Raw genomic sequence first — 19,999 nt, 5'->3', positions numbered from 1 at the left:
GCTGAGCAACACCAAAACGCAACACAACTCTGTCCACACTTTTGGTTCTTGCAAATGGTCCAGCACAGGGAACAAAAGTTGGCAGCAACTTCCAGCTGGTAATTCCACTGGGAAGACACTGCACAGGTCGCTAGCTCTGTTTAGCTCACCTCGCTCATTTTTAGCACCAACTATATCAGCATACAAGTGATACATTAGCACCTCAAATGATGTATTTCAGATCTCTGTCCCTTGTACTGGTTGAAGCACCGTTTAAATGCCAGTTCAGCAGTTTGATGGCTATTGCATAGCTCATTGAGGTATGGTGAGGATATTGAGGAGTGGTACTGAAGGCACCCACAGAAACCAGCGTGGTTACGTTTTAGTAAGTTGACTTTTCAAACCATGACAATTAAAAAAGTCCAATACATTACAAAGAGGCCTCTTTCTTTTTTTTCTTTTTGAGTGTAAAGTGCTTTTAAGTCAGATTAAGTTTTTTTTTTTTTAAATCTTCTTCAAATGCTTTTGTAACAAAATACACAATAAAGGTTGACATTTGTTTGAAGGCCACTCCAAAACTGGCAGGTCTGTTGTTTCCAGTGCACCAGGAGCATCCCGAGCAGCACTCACCCTTGTACAGGGCTCAACCCCAATGCACACTGGGGCTCTGTGCTGAGCAGAAAGTGCTGCTCTGGGCAGGGAGCGTTTCAAAGCTGCAGGGCCCACAACAACGTCCCAGCCTTGTCGTTCAGGGCTGCTCCTGCCCTCACAAAAGTGTCTCTGTAGCAGACTCCTCCATCAGCAAAGGAGCACCAGAAGACACCTCTGCTCTAAACACGATTTCGTTATTAGAAAACTCTCAGGGCTTTTAAGCCTTTCGCCACCTTGCTGATCTAATGATTTCTAAAGCCGAAGCTGGAGATCAGGCCAGACAACAGCTCTCCAGAACCAGGGATGCACAAGATAGCTTACAGGTGCGTTTACACAGTACATCACACTCATGTATACACAGGAAAAGATATAAAAGTAAAGGTGTGACTGCAAATGTCCTTCTATACAGCTGTGTGTGCAGGCAGGTAGGGATATACACACACATCTTTACACACTTGTACATGCTTGGGAGTCAATGCAATTTAGTCCAGATTTTCCCTTCTCATCTTGCTTTTGGTAGAGAAAACACAACTGGGTAAAGCAGGAGGTGCACAGTGCAGTATTACCATTAAAGACCAGAACAATTTAACTTCAGTGGCAATGTACTGCTTAAATGCCAGATTTAAATCCATATGCAAAGAACTCCATCAGAACCAAGACTCATAATGCACAGCGCTTGAACAATGTAATAACACGGACAAAAGTGGCTACCTAGCAGAAAGTGCCTTTCAAATTAAAGGACTTGAGCTCCCCTAATGTAAGCCCTTCCTGAACAGTTGTTATTCTGACTATATTGTCAATAATCCTCTTTAAGTGCAGTTTAAGACACGAAGCATTAGCACCTTGGTTTGAAGCAAATTAAATCTGTTGTTACAGGATATCCACAAAACGGTTCACAAAGAGAAAGAGTTTATGGTCGTACCGAGCTCCAAGGACCAGCGCTCCAGGCAGCATCTCTAGGACAGTCCTGCACATTGCACTGCTCTCTGTCTGGTGGCTTGTCAAGGATTTCACAGCTCAGATCTGTAAACCTTTCTCCATTAGGGCGCTGGCACACCACTAGCCGTGTTCTTGTCCCTGCCCCACATGGCTTTGTGCACTGGAAGGGAGCAAACGACAGAGCAATCACTGCCTGGGTAGCAGAAACGCTGCTGACCAGTCATGCTAAGGACTACCACCTCTTGAGACTCAGCAGTTGTTTCTTTCCCAACCAACCCACTCTGTCCAAATCCCCCACCACCGCAAGCTGCATGTCGTCAGACAGGCATCAGCTACTTCAGCTTCTCTCTTCCCAAAGCTGTTCATGCTGCTTCACAACGATACTGCCAGACCCAACACGATACTGGAGGTTAACATCCTAATAGTTCATCTCAAATTAATTTGCAGAAGGAAGCAGTGTTTTTATTACAAAAAAAGGCCTTCAGTTAAACTTCTCTTAAAAGGAAGATCTCATTTTTCACAGAATTCGCTTTTGCCTGGGAAGAAAGTTCCCCCATGACAAATGCAAAGCAAAACACCACCAAGCAGCTGCTGGGGCTCACTCATTTATCAAAGCCTGCCTTTCAAGCTCCAACCTTTCTAATAAATATCACCACAGTATCCCTCCTCTTCTCCCATTTTTCAGCCAACCCCTAATGAAAGCCATCCCCTGCACAGGATGAATGCTGCACTCACCTCTCCCCAGTTGCCATAAGCCCACTGAGGACAGGGCCCAGACTCGCACGATCTCTGCTCCACGGGTTTGTTTTTCTCATCACAGTTATTTGCAGTGTATCCGTTTTCATCCTGGCACACCACGACCCGCCGCTGGAACCCCCCAGCACACGTGCTAGAGCACTGGAAGACACAATTGCCCATGGCTTCGTTGAGTCCAGGGATAATTTTGCATTCCCAGCTTCTTCCCAGTGCCTTGCACCGTGGGAATGCACCGCTAGAAGTCTAATACAGCTAACAGGCATTATTAACTTCAAAACCCTGCTATTACTAATAGCAGTGCAATGACTTAGGTGCTGACTAAGCAAAGAAAATAAACACAAGCCTGGTTTTAAGCAGGTGAGTAATCTCTACTGCCTTTAATGCAGTGTTTGACACCCCATTTGTGTTTAATTCCCTTCAGGGACTTCCATGATAAAGTGTTGTGACTGGCTGGGGTGAGAGGAACTGGCATTTAGGCTCTGCTGTGCTTTGGCAACAGCTCTGCGCAGCTGTATATGTCCCAGGATATGGCCAAGAAGCAGAGGCTGGCCTTTGCCTCATGGAAAATGATGCCATTAGCTTTCTGACTAGTGAATCTTGGAGATACAAAGTGTGAGAAGCAATGCTTTGTGCCCTACTGCAACGCTTGTGTGAGCAGAGAGCAGACACCAGGGAGAAAGGCCTCTCTCTTCCCTGTGTGCTGACTTTAAGAAAAACATGGAATAGCCCAGGGGAAAAAAAAAAACACAAAACCTCAGCAATAAGGAAACAAGGTCACTTACAGCACCCCAGGGACCAATCCTCCACTGATTGCCTCCTGGTATATGTGCACGGTTTCTGTTCAGGCTGCCTCCAGGGTGCACTTTCAGGCGATGATCCGGATAGAGGAAAGGGTGGATGGGCCTGCCATAGTCATGGCTGTTTGGATGACAAGGAGACATGGAGCAGTCTTGCTCTGTGGCAGGGAGGTCGTCTGGATCGCACTCACTCCTATCCACCAGCTGGTCACTGTAATCGATGCAGATCACTTGTCGCGTTGCCTTACCTTGACCACAAGTCACCGAGCACTGCGTTACAGTGGGAAAAGGAGACATGGTCACATTTCCATCTTTGAAAATCAGATAGCTATTGCTAATAAGCAACAGCAGAAAGCTTTAATCTCCCCACTTATAAAAGGGCAAGTGTGACATTAATGAAACACTAATGAAATTAATTAATTTCCAGCAACGAGGACTACAAAGCTCTAATGCAAGAGACAGTGCAATGCTTACAGAGCTCCACTCCAAGGCTTTCCACTGCCCGCATGGTGTCACAGTACACATTTCTGTGGCTGATGGCTTTGGGAGGTGGAAACAGGCTGACTCGTCGGCCACAGAGCCCTGGTCATCCCGACAGCTGACGTATCTCATCCGGGTACCCTTCCCACAGGTTGCGGAGCACTAGGGAAAAACGACAAGAACTCCACTAGAAACTTTCCTGATATATGTTACAAGGGCTTTGGAATGAAAAGTTGGTCAAATGCTCTTAAGAATATCACATTGTCTACTGTAAAATAATGCTGAAAGTATTAAAAACACATGCTTACTGGTGTCCAGGATCCAAATCTCCACTGCGTCCTATGAATGCCTGATAGGGATCTCTTGGCTTCAGGACTATTTGGATGGGGAGGACATGCTGCTATTTCACAGTCCTGTATATGAAATATATGAGGGAAAAGAGGGAAATGAAGAACTTGCAGATGTTGCAGTTAAACCACCTCCTCTTCAATGTAATTATGAACAACACACAATGTCTTGAAAATGTGATCTGCATGTTTGCGGGTTGGCAGGCTTTCCCTCATGTCCTGTTGATGAATCAGCAAAACTTGGTATCAGTACCCCCAGGGGTTCATATGCGGGAACCTCAGTGGACTTTTGACTTATTAGGAACTCTACAAAAGGGATCCCCATAAGTATGTGCCATCTCCATGCATTAAAACCAGATGTTTTTGAAGCAAAAGATGAAAGTTCATTAAGAGACTTTCTGGTTCTGGTATGAACACACATCTGCAAATCAGCAACTTTATCTCCCTTCAAAGCTCCCTTCCTTCAGCACAGGACCTGCAGCACACTTAATAGAGGTTAAGCTACTGAGCTGATTGTGACCCTTTGATTCCCTGCAGCCCACCAGACCACCTATATCCATACACACATTCACCACACACTAAGCATGCAAGGTTTAGGGGGTGGTCATGTCCTTCTGCTCAGCCTTGGTACAGTGCCTGACAGGAGGGCTCTGGGCCTCCAGGGAGGTCTGGTGACAGAAATGGTGAATAGCCATGACTTCACTCCATCAGCCTACGAGTAAGTCATTGCCAAAAAGGAAATCAATACTCATTGTCACCACGAGAGAGAGAGTAGCTCTGGACAAATGGCATCAACGATTTCCACATTGCTGTGATTTTACTTACACTGGGGATGTGCATGCCAAATGATGGCTGACAACAAGTGGGTTTGTTACCCCTTGACTATGGTATCTCCAGACATAGCAAAACCAGCCCTTTACTAAATGTTGTGACCCTAATCAAACTTTACTATGAGGGTGCTGAGGCGCTGGCACAGGTTGCATGGAGAAGCTGTGGCTACCCCATCCCTGTCAGTGTTCAGGTCCAGGCTGGACAGGGCTTGGAGCAACCTGGTCTAGTGGAAGGTGTCCCTGCCCATGGCAGGGGGTTGCAACTGGATGACCTTAAGGTCCTTTCCAACTCAAACCATTCTATGACTCTATGATTCTATACGTCATACAGGACTAAAACTGGGCATGGCATCAGCACTACAACTCTCCTAGATTACAGATAGATGGTAATTTTCTGTTTTATTCAACTCCTTCAGACACCCTGGACACATCCTTTGCTTGAAATGGGAATTTACATGTTTGCTTCCAAGTACCAGTGAACATAGCATGGAAAAGTCTCTTCAGCAAATTTACAATGGGTGCAACATCTCTCAATTCAACTGGCCCAGGGGATGTATCTGGAACTGTAGCTGGCACATTATACTGTCACATGCAGCAGACAAGAAATGATGCCCCCTGGCCATCATTTGGTACCACACAGCAAAAGTCCCACAGCCAAGTGAGCCTAGGCTGCAGCTGGGCATCCCATACCCAATGCAAGCCAAAGGAGATGTCTTCTGTGTTAAGACCCCAACCTCTGAGGCTGGTAAGCCCTGTCTCATTTTATCCTTCTGGTCTCTGGTTTTCTTCCCATATACATCTTCTGCTGCTTCTTTACCTCATGAGCTTTTAGTGACCAGCTTCAGCTCTGACTCTGCACAGCCCCTCACACATCCCATCCTATGACTAGAGCTCCATGGATGCAAGCCATAAGCAAAGTCTCGCAAAGTCCTGATGCCCTCACAACAAGTCATCTTTTTGGAAATCTGGTGTTTCAGAGTGTAAGGTTAACCACGTTAGGAGAGGGTCTGGATGGAACCCCCTGAATGTAGCTTCTCTGTCCCATTTCTACTATAAGAGAGTGCTGTACTACACCTTTTCAATGGTTGCGCAGCAAACTAAGGTACTCCTCTGCATGGACTGGCATTCAGAGCCCTGAAACTGCAGCTGGAGTACCTCCATACACACACTGTCAGAAGATGGAAAGAGGTTGGCAAGATTTACCTGGGTATCTGTTGGCCTGGTTGCAGCATTGCACTCGTTATCATCCACCACTGACACGTAGGTGCCCACAACACACTTCACTGCTCTCATCTGGTAGCCTTGGCCACAAGTTGTCGTGCACTGGGAGAGGACAGATGGGAAAAAGAAGTGCTGGGTCTGAGTAGCTGCTTCCAACAGACAGCATTAATCAGCCCAGCCTGTGTTTAGGCACGCAGTACAAGCAGCAAAAATAAAACACAGCTTCCCTCCTTGTTTCCCTCCACTTCATGCATTTCAGCTTTAAATTAGGTCAAAGTTTTAACTCGCTGTGCCCACTAGAGCCTCACATGCTTCACTTGCTTCCTTGGGAATGAAGGTGCGAGCATTTAAATGATTAATTTTGCTGCACACAGTAGATCACAGTCTGGTAGAACCTGCATCATATCCTTCTTCAAAACCGGTTGTTCAGCCCCATGGTAGCACAAGCAGCTAATGATTAATGTTGCTGATGGGAAATCAGTCCTACTGGGACAACTGGTCTGGGTTTGTTGCTGTGTTTTTAAGTCAAGAGCTAACAGCTTTGTGGAAAAGGATATGCCAGAACACTCCAGGAGAAATGAGCGACTTGTATTCTAACAGGGAAAAAACCACTCACCAACCCAGAAACTGGAAAACATTAAAAGCAACAAAAGCTATTCAAAGGGAGCAGCTTTGCTGTGAGAATTAGGCCACGTATTTACATGCCTAAATATGGATTTAAGAGTGTAACCTTGGAAACCCTCTCTTTTTTACAATCATGGCCAATTTAGTATGACAAACATTAAATTTAGCACAAAGGGCAGGTACTGTTACTGCTGCCCATCTGCTGAACCCAAGCGAACAGAGGGCTGCTTTGCTGTGCAAGTCAATTAATGCAGTTAATGCCTTTGATTTTGGATGAAGGGATAGTACCCAGCCTCAGCCATCAGCACCCTGGTCCCATGGACTGGGGAACCCCGTGGTACCTGGCCCCATGGCCCCACTTGCCACGAAGCACACTCTTGCTGTTGGCATGTATGCACTGACTCCGGCTTTGTTTCAGGATCACAAAATCTGTCGTTTAATCGATCTTCTCCAAACTGGCACCAGGTCTGGCGGTGTTTGTGCCCCTTTCCACAGGTCACCAAGCACTGCAAGGAGGAGAACACAAGTTCAAGCGGTGCTGGGGATGAGCTAACAGCTCAGCATCAGCCCTAGCCCTGGAGACCCGCTGCAATCACTGCTTACAGACCCTGTGCACTGAAAAACTTGTATCTTTTATCAAGACAGGATTGCTCTCAGGAGCTGGTCCAGCACAGAGGTGGAGCATGGAGAGCACAGCCAGGGTGGGACCTTTCAGCACAGGCAAAGCAAGACCACAAAGGCTCTTGACTTCCAGCTGCATTGAGACATGGAGCAAAGCCCCAGTGCTGCTCTGTGGGGCACAACATGAGGCAAAGGCTTGCAAGAAGACTTGTTTGGGGTTTGAGTGTGGATGTTAAGGGTCTCAGCTAATGTGTGCTTGTGATGATGGCAGCTAGACCCAGAAGAGATATTTTGCAGAGAACAGTCCCTGTTCCCACTCAATTGCTGTAATTATTTTCTTAAAGAATGTGATTCACAGAACCAAAAACCATTTGGCCTCAAAGGTGACAAGCAGCCTCTGAAGACTGCTCACCAGCATCCCAGCTCCTGCTGCAGAGAAAAGCCTATCAAGATGTGGCTTTGTTGCATTGCAAAGGACACCAGCAGCAGTGGAAGAAGTAACGCTAATAAACAGCAGGCAGAAGGCTGAGCAAAACATTAGTAGGGCAAAATCCTGCCCTCCAGTGAAAGCCAGAGCTGAGAGGGCTCATGAGGACAATCTCAAGGGAAAAGGAGCATTTTTCTTCTCAAATATGTGGACGAACCATGGAAAAACTGGGTAGAAATTACTGCAGGACTGGAGAGGAATTAACCCCTGTAGCTTTTCAGGGAGGGAAACAGCCACTTGAGCAGTGACCTTGCTGCATGTCTCAAGCCTCCCTGTGTTCAGGCTTGGGGAGACCTTCTGCAGGAGGCACGGTGCCACCATGCCCCGGGGCACAACAAAACACCATGGATGAGCAGGGACAGAGATGTCTCTTTGCATGCGTCATCCCCTCAGCGTGAGCCCACCCTGGTGACCAGCACCTACTTCGGACCAGTCGCCAGTCTTCCACTGGGGGCACAAGAAGTCACTGCATCGCTGCACTGTCAGCTTCTCCTGCTGACTGCATTTGCTGTCATCCAGGACATCATTGTAGGTGTTCACACACATGGCTCGCCGCCGCCGCGTGCCCCCACCGCAGCTCTTGGAGCACTGGGAAGGAGAAACACTGAGTAAATACTTTCTGCCACTCTATTATGGGATGAGAGCATGTTTATTGCCTTCACCCCCTTTGCAGTCGAGACTGTGAAGAGAGTGCAGAAAAGCTGTGGAAGAACAATTTGTACTTTAAGTAACAGGCTGTTACTCTATATATTCCTTTAAAAAGTCAATCTTGCTAAGCTTAATAAAAGCTCATGGCAATGAGTTTCACAAACTCATTCTGGATTATAACCCCATTATTACTTTTACAAGCATTGTCTTTCAGTTCTCCCAAATGGTTGCTGCTCATCCTCATTTTAGGAGAGATTAATTCCCTCTAACCAGCCAAAACCCCCTCATCACTATGCCCTCCCTGAAAAGCCCCAGGCTCATCATTCTCTTGGTTCCAGGCCTGCACTCAGGAATTTCCTTGTTTATGGAAAAGCTGAAAGCCATAAAGAATAAAAATTTCAGAAGTCCTCTACTGATGATAATATGTCCTGCCCATTCCTGGCAGTGGTGCTGGCTTTCATGGGAGAAGTGTCCAAGGCCAGGCTGGACAGGGCTTGGAGCAACCTGGTCTAGTGAAAGGCGCCCCTGCCCATAGCAGAGGGTTGGAACTGGATAAGCTTTAAGGTGCCTTCCAACCCAAATCAGTCTGGGATTCTAAGACAGAGAATTTAACATAATGAAGGCAGACCTTGGGATGTTTAAAGGCATAAATCAGTTGAGGGAAATAAGGAGTAATAAGGGAAATAAGTTGAGGAAAATAAGGAGTACCAGACTGATTTCAACTACAGCATCCTCCAGGAAAAGCAGTGAAAGCAGAATCACTGCGGTCAACTCTTATAGAAATGCTGTTTGCAAACTAAACAGCCTGACACATCCCTGTACAAGAAAGAGACCATGTTCACTGTACCACTGAGCATCTCTTACCTCAGTCCAGGCTGAATACCGCCACCCTCCCACATTACAGTCTCCGGTACACTTCTCCCTTGTGCTGGGCTTGGGCTGGCTGCTGCAGAACCGGTCGTCAACCTTCTCTATCTTCGCCTCCAGCCTGATGTACTTGGAGCAGTAGATCTCCAGGGTGCGGTACCCCAGCCCACACTGGGCCGTGCACTCGCTCCTCCTTGCGATGTGCCACCTGAGCCGAGGAGAGCAAACATCAGTGGTGGGGCTCTGGGACCCTGCAAGTAATGTGCTAAAGGGTGTTTGATACAAATAAGGTTAGGCTCGGGTTGCCCAAAGAAGTGGGCATCTCTGGCAGTGCTCAAGTCCAGGTTGGACAGAGCCTTGGGTGACATGGTCTTGTGTGAGGTGTCACTGCCCATAGTAGGTGGTTTGGTACTGGATAATCTTAAGGTCCTTTCCAACCCAAACCACTCTGCAATTCTATGAATAAGGAATATACACCCTTGAACTGGAAGTTTTGGCTCTTTGTAATACTTCCCAATGTTTTCTGGCTTCCAAAACTCTAAGGCAATCAATACTGACATTGCTCCTTGCAGAAGGAGCTGTCACCAGGTCCCTCTCACAGGCAGCAAACCAAACATGTGGGACCATGCAAGGTGGCCTTGGGCAGTCCGTAGCCAAGCAAGGAGCAGTGCTTTGAAGGCTTTCCACCCCATGTGCCTTGAAGGGGTGCCACCTTGGCCTCTAAAAACCAAGAGCTGAATAATACACCATCATAAAATAATCTTCACAGGCTTGAAAGGCACTTCCCATGGCAGGATGTCTGTAGAATAGTTTCAGCTATTTGAAGCGTGAGTGAATGACTTGCTCCAAGACACACCAGCCCCAGAGGTGTCAGTGGGGATCAGAGATTTTCCCCGTGGACACACAGATTCCTACCCTGCTGCCTCCTTCCAGTGATGGACAGCAGGGAATAGTGCTGGTGGCCTCACCCCTGCTACACATCATCTCCGACAAGAGATGCTGGATATGTGGCCTGATCCAGGGAGACGCCGGAGACCATGGAATCCACAGGAGTTGATGGCTCCTGGGAAAGGAGGTGCTGGGCACCCCTGGGCTGGTGTGATAGCCTTGCTCCCCAGCAAAGAGCCTTGCTCTTAAGCCAAGAGAGTAAACTTCAGCACACCCAGGAGAAGAATAAGATCAAGGGGATTTGGAGTCAATAGCTCCTGAATAGCGGGACCCCTCACATCCCTGCCCGCTTTCAAACTCCTGCATTTGTGCTTCTCAAGTTTCCAACCTGTTGCAATGGCAACAGCTGTTACCTCGACAACCCAAACTACAGCCCCTGTAGAGCCCCTATAGAGAGCCCAGGCTTGAACACAGACAGAGAAACCCCTTGGGGAACACGGCCATCTGAATTCCTTCACCAGCAGTCGTTTAATGCCACCATATTTAAGTTCCAGAAAGGAAAACAGATTGCTTTTTAAAGGAAAACGGGTTGTGATGATTTAGGCCATTCTCTATCAATTCCAGCTCTCCAGGAGTTGCCTGGGGACAGCCCCAAACCTGCTCCACACTTAATCTTTGCTTTCAGCAAATGGTGATAAATCCAAGTCTTAGTTACTCTTTTGCTTTGAGCAAGTGTTTTTCCTTCTTTGCAGGCTGTTTGGAGGATAGTGCTGAGCATTTCTGATTCAAGCAGATGCAAATTTCAAGGCACAGGGAGATTTTTCAATATTAGGTGATTTTTCTTTCTTCTTTTTTATAGATAGCACTGATTAATCCAACAAGAGAAACGTGAAAATGTAGACAAGTGCCTCTCAAAACACAGCTGGTGGATGTCAATCCCTCTTGGCTGACAAAGAGGCAACTACTAATCCTTTTCTTTTTCTTCTAGATCTAATACAGGCTGGTAAGAAAAGGAATTCTGGTGAGAGGAAAAAGGGAAGAGGAGTAAACAACAATAAATGTATGACGTATATGTATAGACACAGATGAGTGCACCTTAATTCACATTCTGTGTTACAAGGCTCCATGATGGGGTCAGGCTGGGGAATTCTATCGCATCGTTGGTCCGACACCGTGAGCTGATCTGACTCTCTTGTACACACGGGTTTCCTCTTTCGTTCTCCTACACAGATAAAGGGCACATTGTTTGAGTCATACAGGAAAGCAATCAAATCAGTTCTTTCTCTTAGTCCTTCTATAGCAGCATTTAAGAGATGTTTAATTATGTGTTTAAATCTCTTTCAGAAACAGGGAGGGGGTTAAGAGTATAAGAAGAGCAGAAGGGGGTTAACACAGATAAGATGACGCAAGGGCAAGGATGGGCGCCTGTGTGTTTAGCAGAGTCAGCACTTGCATGGGGCAACAACTGGATGTCAGACCACAGAACAGACCCTGATGCCCTTTTCTGCCTTAGGAAATGCCACATAACTTCTCCTGTGCTCGATCTTACTCAAGTGCAAACAAGGTTGCCCGGCTCACATAGCTCAGAGGGGCTGTAAACGTGCCCTGGTCTGAAACCAAGAAGCAGCAAAGCAGTGCTACAAGGCCTTGTACAATATTATCTATTACTACAGGGAAACAATCGCACCCATAACATGAGAATCTCAAAGAAATCAGAGAGGGATTTGACATCACTGCTCAGATACCAGACAAATCCAGGACAAAACAGCCTTCCCAAGCACCCACCTTGGCAGAGTTTACTGCAGGGCTGCCATGGGCCATATGAATTCCAGTAAAACTGCTGAGGTTTGTCCTCAATGGGGATATTAAAGGTGTAACGAACGTCAGGATTGTACAAATTGCCCACTGATAAAACCTGAGAGGAAAAAAGACGAAGCAGATAAATGAAGAGCCTTTGCTGCCCACTGTTTTCAGTCCATAATGCTGGGCAGACTTTTCCACACACAACATATACTTCACCTGAAGCGTTATTTCTTGCTCAATCCGATCTGTAGAATTAATCCTTTCAATAGTATTATCCGATCCGCTGTATTCAATCACAGCATTCCCAACTTTGATTTCCCTTTTAAACATACTGACGACAAAGTCTCCATTTAATATAAAGTCTCCTTGACTGTTAGATAAGGCTGCATAGGTGCAAAAAACAAGAACTAAAGAGGCAGAATTAACTCATACGTACGTAATAACACGGATCATGTGCTCTCAGTGCTCCTTTTCATTTGAGTGAGAGGAAAAGCCCGCTGGCACTCTCAGACAGAAAGGATGTAAACAGAGCAGCAGAGCTCTTACAGACATTGTGTCCTTCTTCCACTGAAAAGACTCATTAAAACTGAGGCTGAAAGCTTGAAGTTGTTTCTAACTAGTTGACCGATAACCCAGGGCAGAGAGATACTCAAAAGGCATGTGGGGCTGGCTGCTGTACACAGCACACACTGCCTGTATCCCTCATATTCCACAGAAATAATCCTGCCCAAAATGCCTTGTTAGCCGTGTGGATAGGGTGGCTTCCCTGTTGTTTCCAGGTGTGTTCTTAGGGTAAATGTATGTAACCCTAATTGCCCAAATGTCATTTTCTAGTAGGTAATTATAGGGAGTTTGATCAGTATCTCCCCCTCTCCCTCCTCCCTCTGTACTTTTTATTATTCCAAATCTTAAGGTATGTGAAAGCAACGAAGGCTTAAAGCCTAAATGCTTTATAAAAGGAACAGTTTCCTGAAAACAGCAGTCTGCTGCACAGCTTCACACTAATGCGATTATGTAGCTAATTTCCTAAGTTAGTTTCCCCACCATTTCACCCATCACAGCTACATTACTACAAAGACTCTGTACTGAAAAATCCAAACTTAACACCAAAACACCAAAGGGAAGGGTTGTACACTGAATGAGGGGAGATAATGAAGCAAAACAGTGCTCTGTAGCAAACAGACATAGATGGAGGAAATCTCATAAAGCAGGCACTCCACTCAACTAAATTCAATGCTTTGGAGGCTCTACTGTCATTAGGCAGTAGTAAAACTCATTAAAGGATTCCTTCCCGTTTACTGTATCTCCTACAACAGTAGGTACACGTCTTAGACTTGATGACAACATCAAATTCCTCCTAAATTGTTAAGCAACTACAAGGTTCTCAGTACTCTGGGCCCAAGATTTCACACTCAGTGAGCTTCAAAATAAGTGAACACATGCACACTTCTCATTTGCTTCTAGTCAGGCCTAATACGAAGAGATGGTTTCCCAGCAATATTAAAGCAACATTAAAGAAGATTTGACTTCATTGCTTCCCAAGAAGATTAAAGGCCCTCCAAGAAGAACTGAAAAGTTCTCTGGGGCTCCTTCTGGGGTGAACAAGTTGGAATCGGCACAACACGGGGAGGAATGCTTTTTCTAGACAACAGGAATAAAATCATGGAAAACTATCACACCTTGGTAAGGTTTTCTTGGTACTGATGTGCATTCATCCTGCACCATCTCTCATTGCTGTGAATGTTCAGAATGATGCAGTGAGGCTATGAGCGTGCAAGTGACCTGCTCTAGTGGAAGGTGTCCCTGCCTGTGGCAGGGGGCTGGAACTGGATGAGCTTTAAGGTCCCTTGCAAACCAGTATGCAATTCTATGACCCCAGTCTGGGAATGAGGACACAGAGGATCCACTCAGCTTTTGGAATGAATGAAGGGTCCAGCCACATGGATGGTGTTTCAGACAGCCAAAGCTGTAAGCACTGTTTCTCTTTGATGCACAGTAGTGTCCCCTAGCTGTTTTTCAAGTGAGTTCCTTTACCTTCAATGGGCTAGAAACCATCAACCTAGTCCCATTTTTAACATCCCCATTTACAGTGAGCACTTGGTCTAAGCCATATGTGTGTGCTGCAGATTGGTCTAACACAGCCCTCCAAGCATTTTCATCTGCCTCTACAGACATACACAGAGGTAACAGTGACTACCAACATCTAACAGCCAAAAGCCAAGTTATTTGTTGGGTTTAAATCAAGCCAATATCTTTGGTGCAGGGTGTTTCTTTACATTTATGGATTGCTGTCAGGCAGGGAAAAGAAGAGCTCAATTTAAGTGAAATCAGAATGATTATTCTTAGACAAATAGCAAACAATTTCCTCTTTGAATTTGTTTGTACTCATGTCTTTCAGGGTATGCCATATTTAGTCTCAAGCCAAAGCACAGTGAAAGCAAAGAGGGGTTAAGTTGTGGTGAGGAGGCTCCAGCAGAACCTGGAAGTCTGTTTAGGTCCCAGCTTTCTGCCTCAGCTGCCACCCACACCCAGGCTCAATAGTCCTTCCAGTTCCAGAGATGCTATAATGGGATATTTCTTCTAATGTGAACCTCCCAAACTTTCCATCAAGGATGGCATGCACAAAAAGAAGGAACAAGACAAGGCTGAGTGCTTGGTAGACATATGAGAAATTCTCAATAAGAAAACATCTCCTTTAAATGAATTCTTCACCCTCTCTTGCAGAGGTCACCAGGAGATGTATCGCCGCAACCAGATAATAAAGCAGATTTCTGGACCGAAACAAGGACTGCAACTCACCCAGGTAGTTGTCATCCTCTGGCTTCCCTGAGTAACTGTGCTGATGCACATCAATATTGGTTGCACCAGCTGGGATGCGGACCACAACATTATAGCCTAGAAAAGATTTAACAAAAAGCCAAGGCTGTTACACAGACTTTCATTTGATTTTTACAGGGGGAAGGGAAATGAGCAAAATTACCCCACATTACACAAGCTGATACTTTTCCTTTAGGGATAGCATAAATAGTTATAAAATAGAATATACTATAGCTAGAAGGGTTTTGCATTTGACATCAGTATTTTTTGTAGATTAAGTGTGGTAATGGCTTTTATAGACTCGCATTTTTCACTATAAAGTTGTTAGCAACAGATTCTTACCATAATGCACCGTGTTAAATGTGCCTGCAACAGTTTTGCATGAAGAATTATCCCCACCACAAACACCACATTTATCTCTTCTCGCTTTTGAATTCAGCACATGATCGCATCCAGCTTGCTTTAAGAGAGACATTGAAAAAACTAGATTGAGCAAATACAGACTAGAACAGCATTTACAAACCTCCCAATTAAGGCACACAAAAGCTGTGTATGCAAAAGGCTGCTGTGAGACAAATCGTTTTGCTTCCCCACATTTTTCTGCTGAATTACAGTGTGGCCATCCCACACCATTTCCAAACAAAAGGCTTCCTTACAAAGCAAGAATCAGAGCTGCCATTTGCACCAGGCAATGCCTTCACTAAAGAAAACTTCCTCCATCAATTGTTTCCATAGAGAAAAGTGTGAAAAATAACTGTGAATGGAAATGTAAAGTGCTTTGGGGTCTGACTGGGAAGAACCAGGGCATGGCATAGAAGGAAGCATCGTTTGGATTCAGGCTTAGACCTCCACAGCCCTCAATAACTTAGGGCAGATGTACAAACTTCCTCCACTTGAGTGTGTCCAAAGAAGAGCAACGAAGCTGGTGAAGGGTCTGGAGAACAAGTCTGTGGAGAGGAGCTCAGGGAACCGGGGTTGTTTAGTCTGGAGAAAAGGAGGCTCAGGGGGAGCTTATTGCTCTCTACTGCTACCTGAAAGGAGGATGGAGTCAGGTGGGACTTGGTCTCTTCTCCAAATAACAAGTTATAGGACAAGAGGAAATGGCCTCAAATTGTGCCAGGAGAGGTTTAGACTGGATATTAGGTTGTCAAGCATTGGAGCAGGCTGCCCAGGGCAGTGGTGGAGGCACCATGCCTGGAGGTATTTAAAAGATGCATAGATGTGGCACTTGGGGACACGGTTTAATGGTGAACTTGGCAGTGTTAGGTTACAGTTGGACTCAGTCCTAAAGGTCTTTACAACCTAAACGAAAGGGGCATGCCAACAACTGGGTAGAGCAAGGTGCAGAAGCACCAGCCTGATGTGCAAAGCTGCAATCACCCTTTGCTGAAGAGGAGGAAAAATACTTACCCGGCAAAGGCCCTGTACACAGATATCATTGGTGTCAGGGCCGCAGGGCGTCCCATCAATAACTCGATCCCGCAGCTGGTAATAAGCTGTATTTCCTGCCACTCGGCAGAAGAGCTTGCACCGATCCTTCATTAGGACTGGGGACAGGAGAGAGGAAAACCAGAAGCACGTTATCCAAACACCATCACTCCGATGCTGCAATCCAGGAGGCAGGATTTGCATCACCCCTGTCACTTACTGCCGCTGTATTTGGGAACCCAGCGCACGTTCGTGGGCAGCCCGTTGATGTTAAAGTGCTTCCCATCAAAGTCAGCACACTGTTCATCCCGGAAATCCTTCTTCAGCTTTGAGCATGGTTCGGTGTTGCAGGATTTAAACTTCATGCGGCGCCCCACGCAGTATTTCCCACCGTTTTTAGGCCTACAGAAACAAAATCAGGCTGGAAATAAGATGCAATCTCCAATTCTGCAACCTATTCAGGACAGTCAGGATTTGTGACACCATTCTGGGCTCTGTCCCTGTGCATGCCTTTAATATCCCAGACTGACAAACAGGAAAGATTAGGCAGGTGCCTAATAAAAAAGACCATATATGCAATGCTAAAAGGGGATGAAAACGGGAATAATTGCTCTCTGGCAAAAAAAGTGATAGTGAGAGAAGCTGAAGAGGAAGGGCAACATCTTCCTCCCCATCTGAGGATGTAGTTTCACACTGAGGGATCCTGTATGGGATCATTCCCCCACAATCCCGCTGATCCTATGAATTTGATGGCTGAGGGTTTGCCTGATCTAGTGGGTTGCAAATAACTACACACTACAGCAGAAAGGAGAAGAGGCTTTGAATTTCGCAACTCCCAGATTCAGGGCTGTAGTCATAAAGCTATTTTTGTCCTCATATGTAGATGGAGCCTTTACCAGATAACAGCTCACTTCAGGGACTGAAAAAGCCTCTCCCACTCCAGCCCCTGTCAGCAGTGCGGGAGTGAGCTGCATGTGGATGGCATCAGAGTTGCTCAGCAGAAGGCACTTTTCTGATGAGGACCCATTTTCACCTCTAGCTCCTTTCACCTCACTTCAAGAAAAGTACTCTTGGGATAAAAGCTATTTACTGTCTGTTCAAAGGACATTTTATATGTTCGGACTAAGTGCAGCCTTCTATGTATATAATGAATTGCAATAATAAGATAAAAAAGGATGCACCATGCTTTAAATGTTCCAAAACTCCCTCACCATCTCTACTGCTCTCTCCTGAAACTTTAAATGACATTGGGAGGGCATGCTGAAGGCTTCTACAAGCTGCCTCCATCAATATGCAGCACCACCCAGGCAGCTTTGCTTTTCCCATTATGATACAGAAGGAAAGATACTGCCATCCGGATGACATGTTGCCAGGGTCAGCTTGGGCAAAGATGTAATTGTCCAGAAAGGAAAAATTATACCCAATACAACATGCACTCAAGGGAGATGAAGTTAAGATGCACCTCAGCCATTGGCATGGGAAAGTCTCCACCTGCTGATGTGAGACCCTCACCCTTTAGAAGACAGTTTCAGAGGAGTCAATGGAGAGCAAAAGCATCCCAAGCATCCCAAGCCACTGGGCCCTAACTGTGGGGGACATATACAGAGGCAGAGAGTGGCCCTCGAAGCTCAGGACAACATCTGGCTCAGCTCCAGCCTCTGCTGCAAAATAGCCACTAAACCTACAACTAGTTAGAACTAGATCTTTAATGTCCCTTCCAACCCAAACCACTCTTTGGTCCTGGCAGCTGGGGGTGAGATGCAGAGCATCACCTGCTACACAAATGGGATTCTTCCTGCCAGCATCCTCTCCTCACTAACACACTGCCATGGTGCAGATCCTTCAAATCCTACCCTAAATGCAGAGGGGTAGGTTTTGTCCTAAAGCACAGCCCAGGACTATTGCATGCTTTAAAATACACAAATTTCTGGCAGGGCATTTCATTAAAAAAGCTGCAATCACAACATTTTTATGATACCCACATTGCTGCCAACATAGATCAAGTTAATAAAAATGAAACTTTTAAATAGTAAGTTAGTTAAGAAGAATATACAAGAGCTTTTTAAAGGGTAAGTCTAACAAAATCCAAAGATTCCAAGCTACCTTATAGTTACCTTTTCTCTACATGGCCCATAGGATTGAGATAACACTGAACACAGGGACACACCACAAACCGAACGATGCTAAATATTGCCATCATATTGCAAACTGTCTGCTTCCCAACTGTGGCAGTAAATCTCCCCACAGCCAGTGTCTGGGGTTGAAGCACACTCACACTGCTCACACTGCAAACCAGCCCCAAAGTACCTGAGAGCTTTAGGGTGTTTTTAAAGCAGAATTGCTTTTCCCAGAGTCTGAGTAAGAGCTGTCCCTCAAAGGAAGTCACATTATCACAGTATGTTAAAGACTGGAAGGGACCTCAAAAGATCATCTAGTCCAATCCCCCTGCCGGAGCAGGAACACCTAGATAAGGTTACACAGGAACGTGTCCAGGCGGGTTTTGAATGTCTCCAAAGAAGGAGATTCCACAACCTCCCTGGGCAGCCTGTTCCAGTGTTCCGTCACCCTCACTGAGAAGAAGTTTCTTCTCAGGTTTAAGTGGAACCTCTTGTGCTCCAATTTATACCCATTTCCCCTTGTCCTTTCATTGTTTGCCACTGAGAAGAGCCTGGCTCCATCCTCGTGACACTCCCCCTTTATATATTTATATGCACTAATAAGGTCACCCCTCAATCTCCTCTTATTAAAGTCAGCCTCATATAATATCAATTTTCAGTGTCATGAGGAAATACAGATACTTCCCACTATGTAATATTTTTATCATAGAATGGTTTTGGTTGGAAGGAACCTTAAAGCCCACCCAGCTCCAATCCCCTGCCACGGGCAGGGACACCTTCCACTAGAGCAGGTTGCTCCAAGCCCCGTCCAACCTGGTCTTGAACACTGCCAGGGATGGGGCAGCCACAGCTTCTCTGGGCAACATGATGATTAATGCATCATCTGCAATTACTAATATTGAGTATTTTAATCTGCAGACCTTAAGGCAGCACCCAACTCTTAGCTATCCAGAAGCACCAGGTACAGGCACCTCATCAAGAAGCACTCTTTTGGGGATCCTTTGGACATGCTCAGCCCCACAGGCAACAGCTCTGTAGGGGACACCCAGGCTGTCACAAAATGCCCTTGGAGCATTTTGTGGAGCATTTGTGCTCATCTGCACATCTGCCTATGTGCCTCTGCAGAAAAATCTGTGAAGCTCTAGCATGCACACATCAGTCTGAGATCTCTTTTACAGTATCCTGGGAAGCACTGGGACAGGGAATTGGTACATGTGCTGCCAGTGGCCAGCACAGTTATTTATAGATGTATTTACGTGTTGAGCTTAGACAGCTTTCAGCACAGGTGGATACTTCTGTGATGGACTAAAAGGCAGACGTGATCCGACTCGTATCCAGAGACAACAGTCCCCCACCCAGAAAGCCATTCCTGAAAACAAGGCTCCCGGTATTGATATCTTATGAAATATGCCTTTTCCCCATAATTCTGCAGCTAAGCCTTGCTTTGAAAACCAGGGCTTGCACCACAGACCCTCTAATGTGATGCCCCACAGCCCCAGGCTTTGTCTGTACCAGCCAGCCTCAAATTCCCAAGAGGGCAATCTTGGTGGGAAAAGTCTGGTCTGATTAGCAAATGCATTCCTTCAGTGTATGTCAACAGTCTGCTGCCATTTCAGAGGCTTACAGCTCTTCCTACAGCCCTGCAAGATACTCATCCACGTAGGTGTCAGAGCACATTACAGAGCTGCAGCTTTATTTT

General features: G+C 46.0%; 1 protein-coding gene across 5 annotated transcripts in view; it reads right to left on the bottom strand.

Annotated features, from left to right (window-relative positions):
• ADAMTS9 (ADAM metallopeptidase with thrombospondin type 1 motif 9) overlaps positions 1 to 19,999 on the bottom strand; it is an 81,098-nt gene that overhangs the window by 33,127 nt on the left and 27,972 nt on the right. For all 5 annotated transcript variants that reach the window (XR_009726811.1, XM_061362321.1, XM_061362323.1 and 2 more), the window contains 16 exons: positions 16,404 to 16,585; positions 16,166 to 16,302; positions 15,098 to 15,215; positions 14,738 to 14,833; positions 12,155 to 12,321; positions 11,921 to 12,050; positions 11,231 to 11,357; positions 9,245 to 9,455; positions 8,156 to 8,320; positions 6,966 to 7,130; positions 5,983 to 6,102; positions 3,911 to 4,015; positions 3,597 to 3,764; positions 3,108 to 3,392; positions 2,305 to 2,466; positions 1,553 to 1,729 (listed from right to left, as the gene is read on the bottom strand). Coding sequence is in view for 4 of the 5 variants with exons in the window: in XM_061362321.1 (XP_061218305.1) it covers positions 1,553 to 1,729; positions 2,305 to 2,466; positions 3,108 to 3,392; positions 3,597 to 3,764; positions 3,911 to 4,015; positions 5,983 to 6,102; positions 6,966 to 7,130; positions 8,156 to 8,320; positions 9,245 to 9,455; positions 11,231 to 11,357; positions 11,921 to 12,050; positions 12,155 to 12,321; positions 14,738 to 14,833; positions 15,098 to 15,215; positions 16,166 to 16,302; positions 16,404 to 16,585 (2,515 nt within the window). In the remaining variant the exon portion in view is untranslated. The remainder of the gene's footprint in view (positions 1 to 1,552; positions 1,730 to 2,304; positions 2,467 to 3,107; positions 3,393 to 3,596; positions 3,765 to 3,910; positions 4,016 to 5,982; positions 6,103 to 6,965; positions 7,131 to 8,155; positions 8,321 to 9,244; positions 9,456 to 11,230; positions 11,358 to 11,920; positions 12,051 to 12,154; positions 12,322 to 14,737; positions 14,834 to 15,097; positions 15,216 to 16,165; positions 16,303 to 16,403; positions 16,586 to 19,999) is intronic.

This window comes from Neopsephotus bourkii, unplaced genomic scaffold (assembly GCF_033783945.1).
Source record: "Neopsephotus bourkii isolate Nb327-2 ecotype Australia unplaced genomic scaffold, CSIRO-AGI_Nbou_v1 NB_1120, whole genome shotgun sequence".
Taxonomy (NCBI): Eukaryota; Metazoa; Chordata; class Aves; order Psittaciformes; family Psittacidae; genus Neopsephotus; species Neopsephotus bourkii.
This window is presented reverse-complemented; position numbering and strand designations above follow the sequence as displayed.